Source organism: Nerophis lumbriciformis, linkage group LG18 (assembly GCF_033978685.3).
Source record: "Nerophis lumbriciformis linkage group LG18, RoL_Nlum_v2.1, whole genome shotgun sequence".
Classification (NCBI taxonomy): Eukaryota; Metazoa; Chordata; class Actinopteri; order Syngnathiformes; family Syngnathidae; genus Nerophis; species Nerophis lumbriciformis.
Genome location: NC_084565.2, coordinates 15,523,465 through 15,538,950, shown reverse-complemented (window position 1 = coordinate 15,538,950; position 15,486 = coordinate 15,523,465). Strand labels below are relative to the sequence as shown.

The 15,486-nt window shown below is 40.2% G+C and overlaps 1 protein-coding gene across 7 annotated transcripts in view; it reads right to left on the bottom strand.

The window, feature by feature from the left end:
- Positions 1-15,486, bottom strand: part of wwp2 (WW domain containing E3 ubiquitin protein ligase 2) — a 119,836-nt gene that overhangs the window by 102,206 nt on the left and 2,144 nt on the right. For all 7 annotated transcript variants that reach the window (XM_061977739.2, XM_061977742.2, XM_061977738.2 and 4 more), the window contains 3 exons: positions 13,083-13,239; positions 12,843-12,964; positions 11,172-11,309 (listed from right to left, as the gene is read on the bottom strand). In XM_061977739.2, the coding sequence (XP_061833723.1) occupies positions 11,172-11,309; positions 12,843-12,964; positions 13,083-13,239 (417 nt within the window). The remainder of the gene's footprint in view (positions 1-11,171; positions 11,310-12,842; positions 12,965-13,082; positions 13,240-15,486) is intronic.

Sequence of the window (15,486 nt, the reverse complement as noted above, 5' to 3'; positions counted from 1 at the left end):
AAATGTGGGTCGATGTGAGAAAAACATGACGAGAATTTTTGTGTGCGAGTCCACGTGGTTACATATGAGCTTGGCACGCACAGGCCTGGCGGACGTCCGCTTTTGGACTCTGCTTCACGTACGTTCCGCTAGAATCTGTGAGAGCTGCATGTGTACGTGTAGGAGAGTGTGTATAAAGGCAGCTTACCAACTGTATGTTTGTCTCCAAACCACAAAGCTAAGTAAAATGCTGGCCTCACATCTGAAATTAGAATGTCAATACGTATGTAGTGTACATACTGTATTTTGAAATCCATGATTAGTACTGACTTCCTTAGCAAGAACAGAGGATTGATTGGTTAGAATAAAAGTACTGTACCTTGCAAATAAAACAACTAACAGCTACAATAACCTTTTGGTTAAAAAAAAAACCAAAAAACAGATAGAGATAGAAATGTACACAATCATCGTGATGAATAATCACTAGCGTTTATTTTATGAAGCTTTTTTGGTTACGTAATCTGAATGTAGTTTGTGTGAAGTGATCGTTTCTGCGGTTAAAAACGTTGATACAGTTTGTGTTCCCTCTGCAATAATGTGAAGTGTTAGTCTGTGCATGATAACGTGGAAGGAAACAGCAACTTAATACAATTTTGGTAGTCGTTCATCTAACCATTACATTGTAATTCATTTGAAAAGAAGCCTGTGACATTTTCCAAGCATGTAGTACACTCATTATAAGGGCGGAGACACACACAAACATCTACTGTGCAAACTGACTCATGTTGTGTGCATGTCGTGTGTGTGTGTGCTTTTGCATGTGTTTCAATAAACATCAATTAAAGTCAAAAAAAAAAAAAAAAAATTTGGAAAGAGTGAAAGGAGAAAGTATAGCACTCAAAAACTACCGGGATGTCACAGGTTTATAATTTACCTTTTGTATTTTCAAAAAGTGTTTTTGGGGAGCAAAATTTAGAACTTACTACTTTTATTTTGCATGCTGGTTTTAACCAAGCTTTGTACTTTATCAGTCCAAAGTAAATACAACGGTGGATGGACTTCTTGTTTTTGTAATTATATATACTAAGGGTGTAATGGTACATGTATTCATAATGTGCATTCAGTGCAGTGCAGAGGTGCACTGATTTACTTCACAGTTCACATTAAAAGTGAGGAAAAGGAAGTGTTTTGGCATTACACATCTGCTCGCTAAACAAATACAATCCAAAGATAGTGCCAAGGTAAATTCAGAGCTTGAAAACTGCCTTCAGTGGTTAAAGTTTCCTGTCAAGGAACAATTGTCCTTTCTTGTGAAATACATACACAAATACAAGAGGGCTGTCATTGCTCAGTAGAGATGTGTAACAAAACTACAAACTGGAACTAATAATACTGGACTTCAACCAATAATAAACTTTATTTTACTAAAAATTAGTGCTGCCGCAGAAATATTGACCAATTTTTTAGTCAATACATCATTTTATTGTTGACTTATCATTATCAAATATATATATATATATATAGTATATATTCCATATTCCATTTGCTCACTACCGCAACAGCTGTACATTTTTACATGATCATATTAATAAAGACCACTATGAAGAAACACAAAGAGAGACACAGATATCCCTCGCCTGGACACGGGTCACCTGGGCCTCCCCCCGGAGCCAGGCCTGGAGGTGGGTCTCAATGGCGAGTGCCTGGTGGCCAGTGGCACAGCCCGAAAAGAAAACGTGGGTTCCCCTTCCTTTGGGATCACCACTCATAGGAGGGGCCATAAAGGTCGGGTGGATTGGGAGCTGGGTGGCAGCCGAAGGCAGGGCCCTTGTCGGTCTGATCCTCAGCTACAGAAGCTAGTTTTTGGGATGTGGAAACGTCACCTAACTGGGGGGAAAGAACCCTGAGCTGGTGCACGAGGTTTCATCTGGACAGAGTTGGACTCACTTCGATGCACAGCAAGGGTTCTAAAACCAGTCTTCTCGATAGGAGTGGGACTCTCCTCCACTCTGGTGTTCCAAGCAGTGAGAGGCGACGGGCGGGAGTGGCAATTGTTTGTATTTCAACACGTGACTTATTTTCCAGAAATGAAAATCAGTGGTGGTTGACCAAGCCAAGATGGCTGTTGTACAGTATGCAGCGCGCAAACCGAGTACAAAAGAGGCTTAAATCTTCCTGCAAAAAGCAGATAATAGCAAAAAAAATAAAACTTTGGAATGGAATGAATTCCTATACTTTATAAAAAAAAAAGATTTGTCGAGTGATATCAAAGATTATACGTCCGTCGCGTTGTCAGAAATATCGAACCAATATGCTTTAGACGCCATTGTACACGACAAAACAGATGGAAACTTGAAAAGCATGGAGGTCTACAACTTCTTTGTTTGTGGCTGGGTCAAGGAAATTGGTATCAAGACCCGGATTTCTCATTTTTGCTCGGGTAAGGTTCCATTTCATGATTTAACTTTGTGTCTACTGATGTTTGTTGCTGTTGTACACACAGTTTACGAGTAGTGTGTTTTCCCCCGTCTTTATCAAAATATAACTATAGATGTCAACATTGTGTATGTGCTGAAAGCTTTATTTATGATTGTTGCCATTGGTAAAAGCTTAACTCTTTTAGGTTTAGCTTATATTTGCTTTATTTTATTTAGACTCAGTTGGTGCTTTATGAAACACTTGTAGCAAACGTGTTTAAAAAATACAAATGATATCAAGATAATACTTAAATGGGAATTAATAAACTTTAAAAGTCTATCAAACAAACCTTTAACTAAGCAATCACTGCAAACTCATACATTTTTTGACTCTTCTGGATGGCTTCAAAGCGACTCTGTAAAATCATTCGCCGCCTCAGGAAGAAAACAGTGTGCTGTTGACTTCGATTTGGGAATTTGTGGATCGGTGGAGGGACTACTTCGAAGACCTCCTTAACCCAAACTTCATGTCTTCCTGTGAGGAAGCAGTGTCTGGGGACTCTGTGATGGGCTGTTAAAAAGTTAAAAAGCTCTTCGGTGGCAGGGCCGTGAAGGTGGATGAGATCTGCCCGGAGTTCTTTAAAGTACTAATAGAGTGGAAAATCAAGTTGCCTCTATATTGAAGCTATTATCACATATATCTGATTTATGACACCTAAAGACTTCCAAAGTTTGCGAATAAATAGATACGATCAAAATAGTATCAATCTCAGGGAGATTCTCAAGCCATTTTGAGAGATAATGAGGAAGCCAGACACGTCATCGTGTGACGTAGTGGTAGGGACCGCATATCCCTTCCCCACCAAAAACATTGCAAATCGTGCAGACTTTGTGAGAGCCAACAACGATTACTTTGGGCAAAATGATGATTCAGAACCTTATATTGTTGATCCTGAATATAAGGTGGATGAGCGACAAGTTTTAGAAGCTTTGCTAAAAAATTCCAGCTTTAGTGAAACACTATAGCATTATTGCTTCATGCTTAACAAGAAAGACAAACTACAAACATAATAACATGATAGCTTACTGTACAATGTCTTCTCTTACTCCGATGATGACTGATAAGATGTCCATATCTTCCCATTTCTATGAAGAATTAATCATGATGCACACGAGGGTTTAACAAGAAAGTCTCCCTGCAGACACTGTCTTCGGTTGTGTGTTTGTTAATCTGTGACATTCAATGTATACCCAGAGATGGAGACAGCTTCTAGATTCAAGGCTAAATGCTCCTATTATCCAGATGAGTGGCATGATTCTTAGCTGTCTGTGTGTATTACTGCGACGGTAAGAAATAGTTTGTTTGCATTAGCGCTTAGAATAACAACATCGCTAATATTTGGTTAATATTCAGGTCACGATATGTATAAAGAATATTGTTGGCGGGTTTTGGATGGTTATTTTGAGGGTTTCGTGGGCAAAATAGAGAGCCCCCATTAACGACATTGTTAGCTGACTTTTCATGTATCTATTTATTTACGACTTAAGACTGCATTAAAAAAAAGAAAAACATAGGTGTTCATGTCTTATATAGAGATTGTAAATGATAGACAGCACATCGGTCTAATTTTTGCGTATTTCCAGTATGACTGATCTGATAGTATGGTCAGTGTGCAGAGGCATTCCCATTTTGACGTCAATCGCCGGAAATAGCCGAAGGTATTCGGAGCGGAATATTCATTTTGTGATGTCTAAACTGTTGTAGGGAGGCGGGGCCGGCAGACCAACAGCGAGGCGTGGCCCCCCGGAGCCCGCTCCAAGATGGCGGCGAGGAGGCGTGGCCGGCAGTCCAACAGGGAGGCAGGGCACACCGGAGCCCGCTCCAAGATGGCGTGGCGCGCCAGGAGCGACGACGTAATCAGGATAAGGTGCGTGGATCGCGCAGCTGTGGACAATATAATTATCCTCTCGCACCGTATAAGGGCGGGAGACGTAAACGTCGGGGAGATAGACGGAGAGAGAAGACAGACACAACAAGAGGCGGATGCAGAGCGAACGAGAAAGAGAAAGAGAAGGAGCCAGAGGGAAGCTGACGCTGAGCAAGAGCGACAAAGAGCGCAAGGGAGACGACGACGCACGCAGCTGAAGAGCTGGAGTGGAGGAGCGAGCAGAGCGAAGCGGAGCTGAAAAGCAACTCGCCAAAGACTTTTTCTTATTTGCAAAAATAAAGAAGTCTACACCTGCTCCCCAGTATGTCATTCCTTGATGGTCCTTGGAACCCACCCGACAGCTGGAGTCTGTCACAACTGTGTTTTACATACTTTGCGGATTGTAAATACGGTTGGATATGGTTTAATGGATACAACAAAACACAAGCATATAAAGTCAACTTTTTTCCCCACTATACTGGTACTTTAAGGCTCTGGATGCTATGGGCCTGTTGAGGTTGACAAAACGCTGCAGCATTGCATTGGTGTGGTGGTTACTCTCATCAAGAAGGGGAACCGGAAGATGTGTTCAAACTATCGCGGGATCCCACCCTTCAGCCTTCCTGGTAAGGTCAATTTAGGTGTACTGGAAAGGAAGCAACGTCGGACAGTCAAACCTCAAATTCAGGAGGAGCGGTGTGTTTTTTGTCCTGGTCGTGGAACTGTGGACCAGGACACAATACAATCTTGGCAGGGTCTATGAGGGTGCATGCCCAACTAGTCTACATGTACATTGTAAAATTGGCGAAGGCATTCAACCGTGTCCCTTTAAAAGTCCTGTGGGGAATTCTCAGAGAGTATGAAGTACCGCCTGATTGTGGCGATATGCTCCCTGTATGATCGGTGTCAGAGCTTGATCCGCATAACTGGCAGTAATTCAGACCAGTTTTCAGTGGGGGTTGGATTCTGCCAGTACTGCCCATTGCCACCGATTCTGTTGATAACGTTTATGGACAGAATATCTAGATGCAATCGAGGCGTTGAAGGGATCCAGTTTGGTGGCAGCAAGATTAGGTCTCTGTTTTTTGCAGTTTATGTGGTCCTGCTGGCTTCATCTAGCCAGGCTCTTCGAGTGTGAAGTGACTAGGATGAAACGCAACAATTCAAACTCTGAGTCTATGATTCTCGCCCGAAAAAGAGTGGAGTGCAACCTCTAGGTAGGGGACTTGATCCTGTCCCCCGCGCTCATTTTGACAGCATATGTATAGTTTTCTACAACCACTGAATGCCCTGACACTTGACATAAAATGATCAAGTGGATGAATAAAAGTCGAGAGAGAATAATACAAACCCCGTTTCCCTATGAGTTGGGAAATTGTGTTAGATGCAAATATAAACGGAATACAATGATTTGCAAATCATTTTCAACCCATATTCAGTTGAATATGCTACAAAGACAACATATTTGATGTTCAAACAGATAAACTTTTTTTTTTTGCAAATATTCATTAACTTTAAAATTTGATGGCAGCAACACGTGACAAAGAAGTTGGGAAAGGTGGCAATAAATACTGATAAAGTTGAGGTATGCTCATCAAACACTTATTTGGAACATCCCACAGGTGAACAGGCAAATTGGGAACAGGTGGGTGCCATGATTGGGTGTAAAAGTAGATTCCAAGAAATGCTCAGTCATTCTCAAACAAGGATGGGGCGAGGGTCACCACTTTGTCAACAAATGCGTGAGCAAATTGTTGAATACACAATATGTATGTGCAGGGATTGTCCAACTATGGTACGGGCTCCATCTAGTAGCACGCCAAAGAATCACTTAAATTAAAGTGATCAAAGTGCAGTGTTTTATTTTCCTATATTCAAACAGTGTTGCTGTTCAAACTATGTGCAATGTTACAGTGGCAAAAAAATATATATAGTTCTTGAATAAAAACTCTGCCTTGATTTTAATGAATACTTAGGCCAACTATGCTACTATATTTTAATGTTGGTCATTATGGTGGTACGTGGGAAAAAAAGTTTGAGAGCTGTTGCGTAATTGCAAACGTCAGCAGCCAAAGGGAAGTTTTTTTCCCCCCACTATACTGTAATTTTAGATTGACTTTCAAATATAATGCTTTTTTTTGTTGTAAAATTTAAGTTCCTCACCCCTTAAATGTGTTCGTCTTGTGAAGAAACAAAAAAAAAAACTTTAAAACACAATTGAACAATTTTAGAGGTGGTCCTGGCTTCCCACGGACTGAATGAACATTAGTGTATTGTCTATTGACTTCATTGATCCAATTTTGCTTCTGCAATACTATGCATAAGCATACTTGCCAACCTTGAGACCTCCGATTTCGGGAGGTGGGGGGGGGCGTGGTTGGGGGCGTGGCTAAGAGGGGAGGAGTATATTTACAGCTAGAATTCACCAAGTCAAGTATTTCATATATATATACAGTATATATATATAGCTAGAATTCACTGAAAGTGAAGTATTTTCTTTTATATATATATATAAGAAATACTTAGATAGATAGATTGATATATATATATCAATCTATCTATCTATCAAGAGGGACAGAGACAGCGCACAGTGCATGTGGATCACATGTTACCATGGCGAGAAAACATGGAGAGACTGCCAGTTATCTAGTCACCACCAGTTGCAGAAAATGTGCCATCAGTACAACTGGACAGTGCTGTTTCAGTTCCATCATCAGGACCATCAGTGAGTCAGACACAAACTAGTCTCATCATTGAACCAGATTCATTGCCATCATCAGAACCCAGATCACCCACAACAAAAACCCCACCAGTGATCCGCAGGTACCCAGAAAGGTTTCGAGTACCACCAAAAAAACTGAATCTCTGAAGACAGTATAAAAATCTGTGTTAAAGATGTACAAATACTGTTTGTTTAATAAGCATGTTATTGTTTACAAATGAGGGTTAAGAGTTCAGTACTAAAAAAAAAAAAGAATGTGGCTTAAGTACAGTTTTTTAATTGAGCTGCTGCATTTTTTGGTTGGGTTGTTTATTTCTTTTGAGTAACTTCTACAATTCTAAAAGGGGAGTAATGTAATAGAGTGATCTATGTTTGTCTGTTGCCATCTCCTGGTGAATGTTGGCTATAGCGTACTGGGGTTACTTTTTGGTTGGCCAACGATTTACGTGGTGTTGCGCACCTGACGTCAAGTGTGTGAGTCTGTTCTGAAGTCTACAGTAAAGAGACGTACAGTACTTCATCCCCTCGCCTGTTTATTGCCTCCAACTCAATATATTACAACAACATTGCTCCATGCGGACCTGGAGGGGGCGTGGCCTCCAGGTACGCCTGAATTTCGGGAGATTTTCGGGAGAAAATTTGTCCCGGGAGGTTTTCGAGAGAGGCGCTGAATTTCGGGAGTCTCCCGGAAAATCCGGGAGGGTTAGCAAGTATGGCATAAGAAACAAAGTCCAACAAGACTTCTTCCTGGGCAGCACCAGTGCCCGAAAACAGCTTGGGTACACCAAGAGGTTTTTCCATTCCACACCTGAGCCAAGAACTGGCAGTTCACCATGTTGTAAAGTATTCCATTAACTTGCCATCACAATGCATTGTTAGTAGCATAGTTGCATTAAACTATGTTTTTACATTTCCGTAAGACACTGGTTCTTTGAAGAACTCTAGCTGAATGGAACTGTGGTCAATGTTAAGAGTGCTAAAATGATGACCAAGGCTATATGTAATGTAAATTTAGACTCCAAATACTGATGTCTGTTTCAATTCATCCATTTTTTACCGCTTGTCCCACTCGGGGTTGCGTGGATGGTTGGAGCCTATCCCAGCTGCATTCGGGCGGAAGGCAGGGTACGCCCTGGACAAGTCGCCACCTCATCGCAGGGCCAACACAGATAGACAACATTCACACTCACATTCACACACTATGGCCAATTCAGTGTTGCCAATCAACCTATCCCCAGGTGCATGTCTTTAGAGGTTGGAGGAAGCCAGAATACTCGGGGGAACCCACGCAGTCACGGGGAGAACATTTTCATTCTCCCTTTTATTATATTTTCAACATGTCACATCCCTTCTCTCAGTGTCAAAAGAAATCCTTGGTCCTCTATGTTTGACAGTATCTTCAGCGCATCAGTATTCTGACTCTCCTACTCATGTACTGCAGACTGACAATTTCAATTTGCATTCTTTTACAATTTTACATGGCCTTATTCACTTTCTCTTAGAGTGCTTGTCATTGTTGTTATTCTGGTTTTGCGTCTTTGCAGTCCTTTCCAATACTTTAAGACAGCCTCGGGTTTCTTGATCAAGTGCTGGCTGCTTTGTGTTGGAATACTTGATTTAGCCCAGACCTCAAATACAGATTTTACTGCTACTTAGCTAGCATTTCAGACTGTCACATTCTGATTTTATTAGCAGGTGCATGAAGTATCTAAATGCTTGGCGGTATGATGGGAGTTTACGCCAATAATTATTGGCATGTAAGAACCAACAAAGGACACATCATCACTTGCTATTTTTTGCATCTTTCTTATCAACAGCAGGAATCAGAAGACACTGAACTACTGAGAAAAGCACGACTCAGCAGTGTCAACAACGTTATTCACTCTTGTTTAATACTCCACAACCACAGTCATAACAAGCAACATATATGCTCTGTAACATGTGAAAGAAGAAAGACGGAGAGGTGCTGCACTGTCTGACAACTCATGTGAAAGAAGAAAGACGGAGAGGTGCTGCACTGTCTGACATTCTTGTTTACTGTTTTAACCTTTTGGGAAAATGTTTTGATCAGATTTTCATGACCTTACATTTCAAATTTAGAAGAAAGCGTTACAACAATTGCAGAGAAAATATCCTCTGCCAGTAACTTGGAAATCATGTATGAAATACACAAAATACATCATTGTTGTCAACTCTGACCTCAGAGCTGTAACTCAAAGACAATAAAAACAATGATTTCCTAGTTCCTATTGCTACTCGATGAAAAAGAAGCCCTAAAGAAGTCAAAGCATTAGTACGCTCCCCAAGGTAAAGGCTGTACAATATCAATGCTTTATTTCACATTAATACTGTACATTCTATTGTATTGTTTTGAATGCAATATTTACTATCTTAACCCTAGATTGTATATTTAAAGGGATGTTACAAGTTTAAAATGTGTTCTTTTGGGGGGACAATCACCAATAAATTGATTTTAATTTATTTCAATTACTGATATTGATTTGAGATGAGAGTGTTTTGAATTATGAGCTTGGTCAAAGAACCAAGTGAGCTCACAAGTTGAGGTACTACTGTATATGGTTATCGAAAGGCCAAAACAGATATTGCAAAATTAATTTTAGGCCATGTCATCTATTATTACTGTGAATGCTAAAAGGGTAACTGCACATTTTTTTAAAAGTTGCTTATCGTTCACGATCATAATGAAAGACAAGATAACAGAAGGATTTTCTTAATGCATTCTAAATATTAAATAAACGTAAATAAAAGTCTACTTACAGTGGAGCCAATGGGAGCTCTGCTCTTTTGCCCATATAATCCAATAAATAACAATTACATAATGTATATGAAACCTGAATGGAGGTGTTTGGATGTTTTTTTAAGGGCTTTGTAGGCGGAATTGCCCGGCTCCCATAGCCTCCATTGTAAGCAGACTTTTGATCGCATTTATTTAATATTTAGAATGCCAAAGGAAAAAAAACATCATTATATCTTTCGTAATGATTGTGAACAATAGGCAATCTCTTGAAAAAGTGTAGTTCCCCTTTAACAGGCTACGTAGAATCTGTCAGTAATGTTTTTAACCCCACTCTACAGGCTATGTAAATGCTAGATGCTGCGTGACTTCTTGCTTTCAGCACAATTCATTATTAAGCACAGCTGACCAAATAAACTGAATTATTCTAATTTGTCATTGGGATTAATTGACTATTTGGAAAATCTTTCGAGACTCTTTACTTCTGTCGCTCCATGCTCGCGACAAAAAGCAAGCGCTGCAGAGAACCTGAAGTCACACTTGCTTCGCACTGCTGGAAGCCTTTCTCTCCAGTGTCATCTTAAATTTTGGAGATGTCTGTCTGCAGAAATTATCTCGGATACATTAAAGTACGTCCACTTAGTGGGCATGCTGCCTACGATCTAGACAATCCTGTGCGTATTGCTTATGTCATCACAAAGTTCGGTTTTGGCAGCGCTCTTCCGGTGATAGGAGTACATCTTTTTCGGTGGGAACATTCACACACACACGCAAAAAAAACGAGCGCACACTTGTTTATATTAAATCACACACACTGATACAATCATTCAGTCAGTCGTTTAGCATGTTATGGACTTACCTCGTCATTAAGACATAATGAAATGCACACAACTTACAATTATGGTGTACTTTTTTTATACTGTCGTATAGTCGTCAAGTATTTACTCAAGTACAACCATTTTAGTAAGGTTCTTTGATAGGAAGGGTATTTGTATTGGAGTGGAAGCGCGACATGGTGGACATTTTTTTTAATTTTGTGTGCTTTTATTAGTCTTGGCTTCTATTAATATTGCAGAGCAGTTAGAAGCGGACCTAAATGTTTAGTACAAGTTTCCTTATCATTGATGCGCCTGTGAGAAAAGTGGTTTTGTTTCCTTCTATTTACTATTGATAGTCAATATTAAATAGTGCACAATTACTTGCCCTAAAAATTAAATGTGTTTTTTTGTCTGAAAGCTTTATGGATATAAGCAAAACCTTTTTGTGATGAGAGTACATATAAAACACATATATCCTTCATGTACATTTCAGTAATTATCTGTGAGAGTGGTTAAATGTTTACGTGTGCGTGCGTATAAAGCAGGACTCACTGTCTGCTGCTGTGCTGCCATTGGGCAGTGATCCCAGATCAACAACCATGCCGTCCAAGCAGACGTTGAGCTCGCCTCCCACTACAACCAAGCCTTTGTTCTCTGTCTGTAGTGCCAGGCTCAGTTGGACATTCTCCACTAGATTAGAGACAAAGAGACAATGTGGTTTGGACATAAAACAAAAGGGTGATGAACAAGCAATAAAAATTAGTTGGATTATGTTCTTTTGCACTACACTACAATCCTGCTAAGATGCCATCTGGTTTGTAAATATTGTTTTTCTTTTCCTTTTTACTTAAGGAGCTGCATCACAATCACACTTCTTTGTCCCTCTTCCCGACATCTAGAGCGAGTTGGCTGATTATAACCGCTGATAGCTGGCGATGCTCGCTGGCTATCTATCAGTCATCAGCTCGCGGAAATGACATGTCTTTATTAAACGCATGAATGTAATGTGCAGTGAGAGAGCGCGTGTCATGTTTTTTGACTTGATGGATTATTTTCAGTCTTTCTATTCATTTCTGTTGAGAAATTCCAGTTGTCAACAGTCCTTCCAGGACCTTCCATGAAAAACGGCAGAGGTTTCTTTAAAACAGTACTACTAATACAAATATTAATAATAATTATTATTATTATTAAAACAAACTTTTCTAAAAAAAAAAAAAAATAACCTAAGCGCACAGCCCTTAACATGGTGTATGTGTGCGCACATATGTGAGAAAGTAAGAACATTGTGATACACATTATATTGTGGAATGGTGCAGCTTTAATATCATTAGAGTTTTACTTTCCTTTTGCAACATTTTCAAAAATTGTTCCTCCACTAATCTTTGTCTCCTCCTGGTGGGTTCAAGGCATAACTACAGTTTTCAATTCAGTTTGCCAGCTATGGCGCAAGTATTCAGAGGAAACACACACGCACGCACACACACACAATGCAAATTCCACACAGAGATGCCTCAGCAGAGATTTAGTCAAAATCAATGCATTTGTGCCAATAGTTCATCATGATTTATAGGATTAAACATTTTAACACAATTAATCTGCGAGAGGTTTCAACCAAAGCATGTGTCAGTTTATCAAGTATTGTTAGAGTCTACTGTACATGTATAAAGGCAAAGTTTATACAAGTAGTGTTAAGAGAGTACTGTACATGTATAAATGTATACTTTATACAAGTAGTGCTGTGAATACATGTATAAATGTAAAATGTATACAAGTAGTATGAATGGTTTCTGATCAGGAGATGTCCAATAATGTCTAAACATTTATTATATGAAAATATGGAGAAGCTGCTGATGGTGTATTGGACAGAAAAGCTGCTGGAAGGAGATACCACTGAAGTCCACTTTCCAAGGTAAATTCTGAACATTATTATTATTACGTTACCTCATAAAATACATTATATTGTATTGCTTTTCATACAATATTATCTCATTGTTTTTTTTTTTAAGCATTTTACAATTTAAAATTGTGATGTTGTGGGCGCAAAGCGCCAATCAAATTGATTTTAATTCAATTTAAAGGGGAAGATTGTTTCACAATATGAAGAGTTTTTCAAGGTACGACCTGCCAATTAAACTTGTATCATTAGGCACTCCTGTACTTGCATTTATTGAAGTTTCCACATCAGTGTTTATAAATAAGTCTGTGTTTGAGGTGCTTTCTTACTCTTGCCATCGTGCAATTGCAAAGTGTCCAGCAAGTCTATCGTGGCGCTCCCAAGCAACTCTTTCCGCAGCGTGTGGCAGCTCCAGAGCTTTAGATCCAGACGACTCTGAGGCGTCACATTTCTGGAAATATATATTTTTTTAAAAAGCAGTCAATATTCAGATGGTAAAAATTACGACATCTTATAAAATCTAATGTCTCTATAACTGTAGGACTATGTAATATAAAACAGCTTCTCACAGAGTGAGGTCTTCATTCCACTGCATCTCAAGGTGTCCACTGCGTTTGCCTGTCTTCTTGGTTTCGCTGGACAGGCCATCTGCAGTAACCTCCACAAAGGAGCTGAGCCGAGAGTGACGGCTTGGCAGCTTGGGAGACTGTGGCTTCGCAGATACCACTTAGAACAAATCAGACAGCAACACTGTGAAAAGTGTGTTATTTGTGCTCAATTAACAGGCAAGGTGTCCAATAGGGCTGGGCGATATGGCAAAAAAAATTATCACAATTATTTTTTTCATATCATCCCATCTCGATTAATTTCACAATTTACTTTTTTATTATTATTATTATTAAAGGCAGATTGTCCAGTGAAGAATTATACCGATTACCGCATCCCTACTGTTTATTACTGCAGTATCATTTTCACCATGTTTGATTGACTTATTTCCCCCATGTTTGATTGCGTTAATATATCTTAAGAGCTGACAACTGTCATTTTGTTCATACTGTATATATAATTGTGTTTACTAGAGATACAGGTAACCCACGCTACGGTCCGTACCTCGGTTTCAGTGCCACTGTTTTGCTTCTTTTTCGGTAAATTTTGTGGGAGTAAAAAGAACAACTTTTTTTTCTCTCAAAAGTTTTTTTTGTTTTTTTGTTTGTCATCACAAACATTCTGCAGTAAACAACGTATCAGTGGTGTAGTGAATACTATAAGACTTTAATTTCAATTAAACATTTACTAAACAACACTTCAAATGCTGAATTATTATTTGTATTCTTTAATTACTACATCAGTGCTTCTCACCAGAGCTTTGATTAACGGCAAGCGGTGACCCAGATTGTGGAGTTTTTTTTAAAACCCAACTACCGTAGCTTATATTTAATAAAAGTACATTAAGGTGCAGTTTGAATTTGAGGTATTGTAAAGTAATGTGTACCAACACATAAACACATTTAATGATTATTTCAGGAAAAAAATGTTTTCTATACACAAACTCAAAAATGATTTGAACAAAAACTATCTGTCTGCAGAGTTTTTAGTACATGTTATATCAGAGGAGTTGAATATTTGAGACACATAAAAAAAGGCTGCCTAAAAATACTTAAGACATAGAAATGCCTTTTTCTGATTAAATTAGTGGGTGTGTTTATTCTCCCACTCAGGACCAATTCAGGAGTTCAGTCACAAAGACATTCTGTGCCAGCCTACGAGTCTGCATTCAGGACAAAAGAACTGGTAAACTGCAGTGAAAGTAAAGTCTTGTCATTAAGAGCTTCTATATTTAGTTAGCTAAACTCTGCTTGTATTGGACAAAAAGTTATCCACAAAAACAAAATAAATGATCCGGTTTTCTTTCAAAATAAAATACATAGTTTTCAAAGCGGATTGTATTTTACACTTTGCAGCTTCCAGGGAGGCGTTGGACATGAAGTCAACTTGTCAAAAGTTTTCAGACGTAACCTCACCTCGTTGACACAAATGGATGCTGATTCTGGAGGTCCAAAATAAAAATAAAAATCAGGCATAACCCGGGCAGCTATATGGGAATATGGGGGCCTGTGTCAAATACAAGCTGATATACGGGGATTGGGAAAGCAGGAAAGTGGTTGGAGTGTGTGTGTCTGTACAACAGAATACACTGTTTGTGGTTCGCTTTACTACACTACCCATCCATCCATCCATCTTCTTCCGCTTATCCGAGGTCGGGTCGCGGGGGCAGCAGCCTAAGCAGGGAAGCCCAGACTTCCCTCTCCCCAGCCACTTCATCCAGCTCCTCCCGGGGGACCCCGAGGCGTTCCCAGGCCAGCCGGGAGACATAGTCTTCCCAACGTGTCCTGGGTCTTCCCCGCGGCCTCCTACCGGTCGGACGTGCCCTAAACACCTCCCTAGGGAGGCGTTCGGGTGGCATCCTGACCAGATGCCCGAACCACCTCATCTGGCTCCTCTCGATGTGGAGGAGCAGCGGCTTTACTTTGAGCTCCTCCCGGATGGCAGAGCTTCTCACCCTATCTCTAAGGGAGAGCCTCGCCACCCGGCGGAGGAAACTCATTTCGGCCGCTTGTACCCGTGATCTTGTCCTTTCGGTCATAACCCAAAGCTCATGACCATAGGTGAGGATGGGAACGTAGATCGACCGGTAAATTGAGAGCTTTACCTTCCGGCTCAGCTCCTTCTTCACCACAACGGATCGATACAGCGTCCGCATTACTGAAGACGCCGCACCGATCCGCCTGTCGATCTCACGATCCACTCTTCCCTCACTCGTGAACAAGACTCCGAGGTACTTGAACTCCTCCACTTGGGGCAAGATCTCCTCCCCAACCCGGAGATGGCACTCCACCCTTTTCCGGGCGAGAACCATGGACTCGGACTTGGAGGTGCTGATTCTCATCCCAGTCGCTTCACACTCAGCTGCGA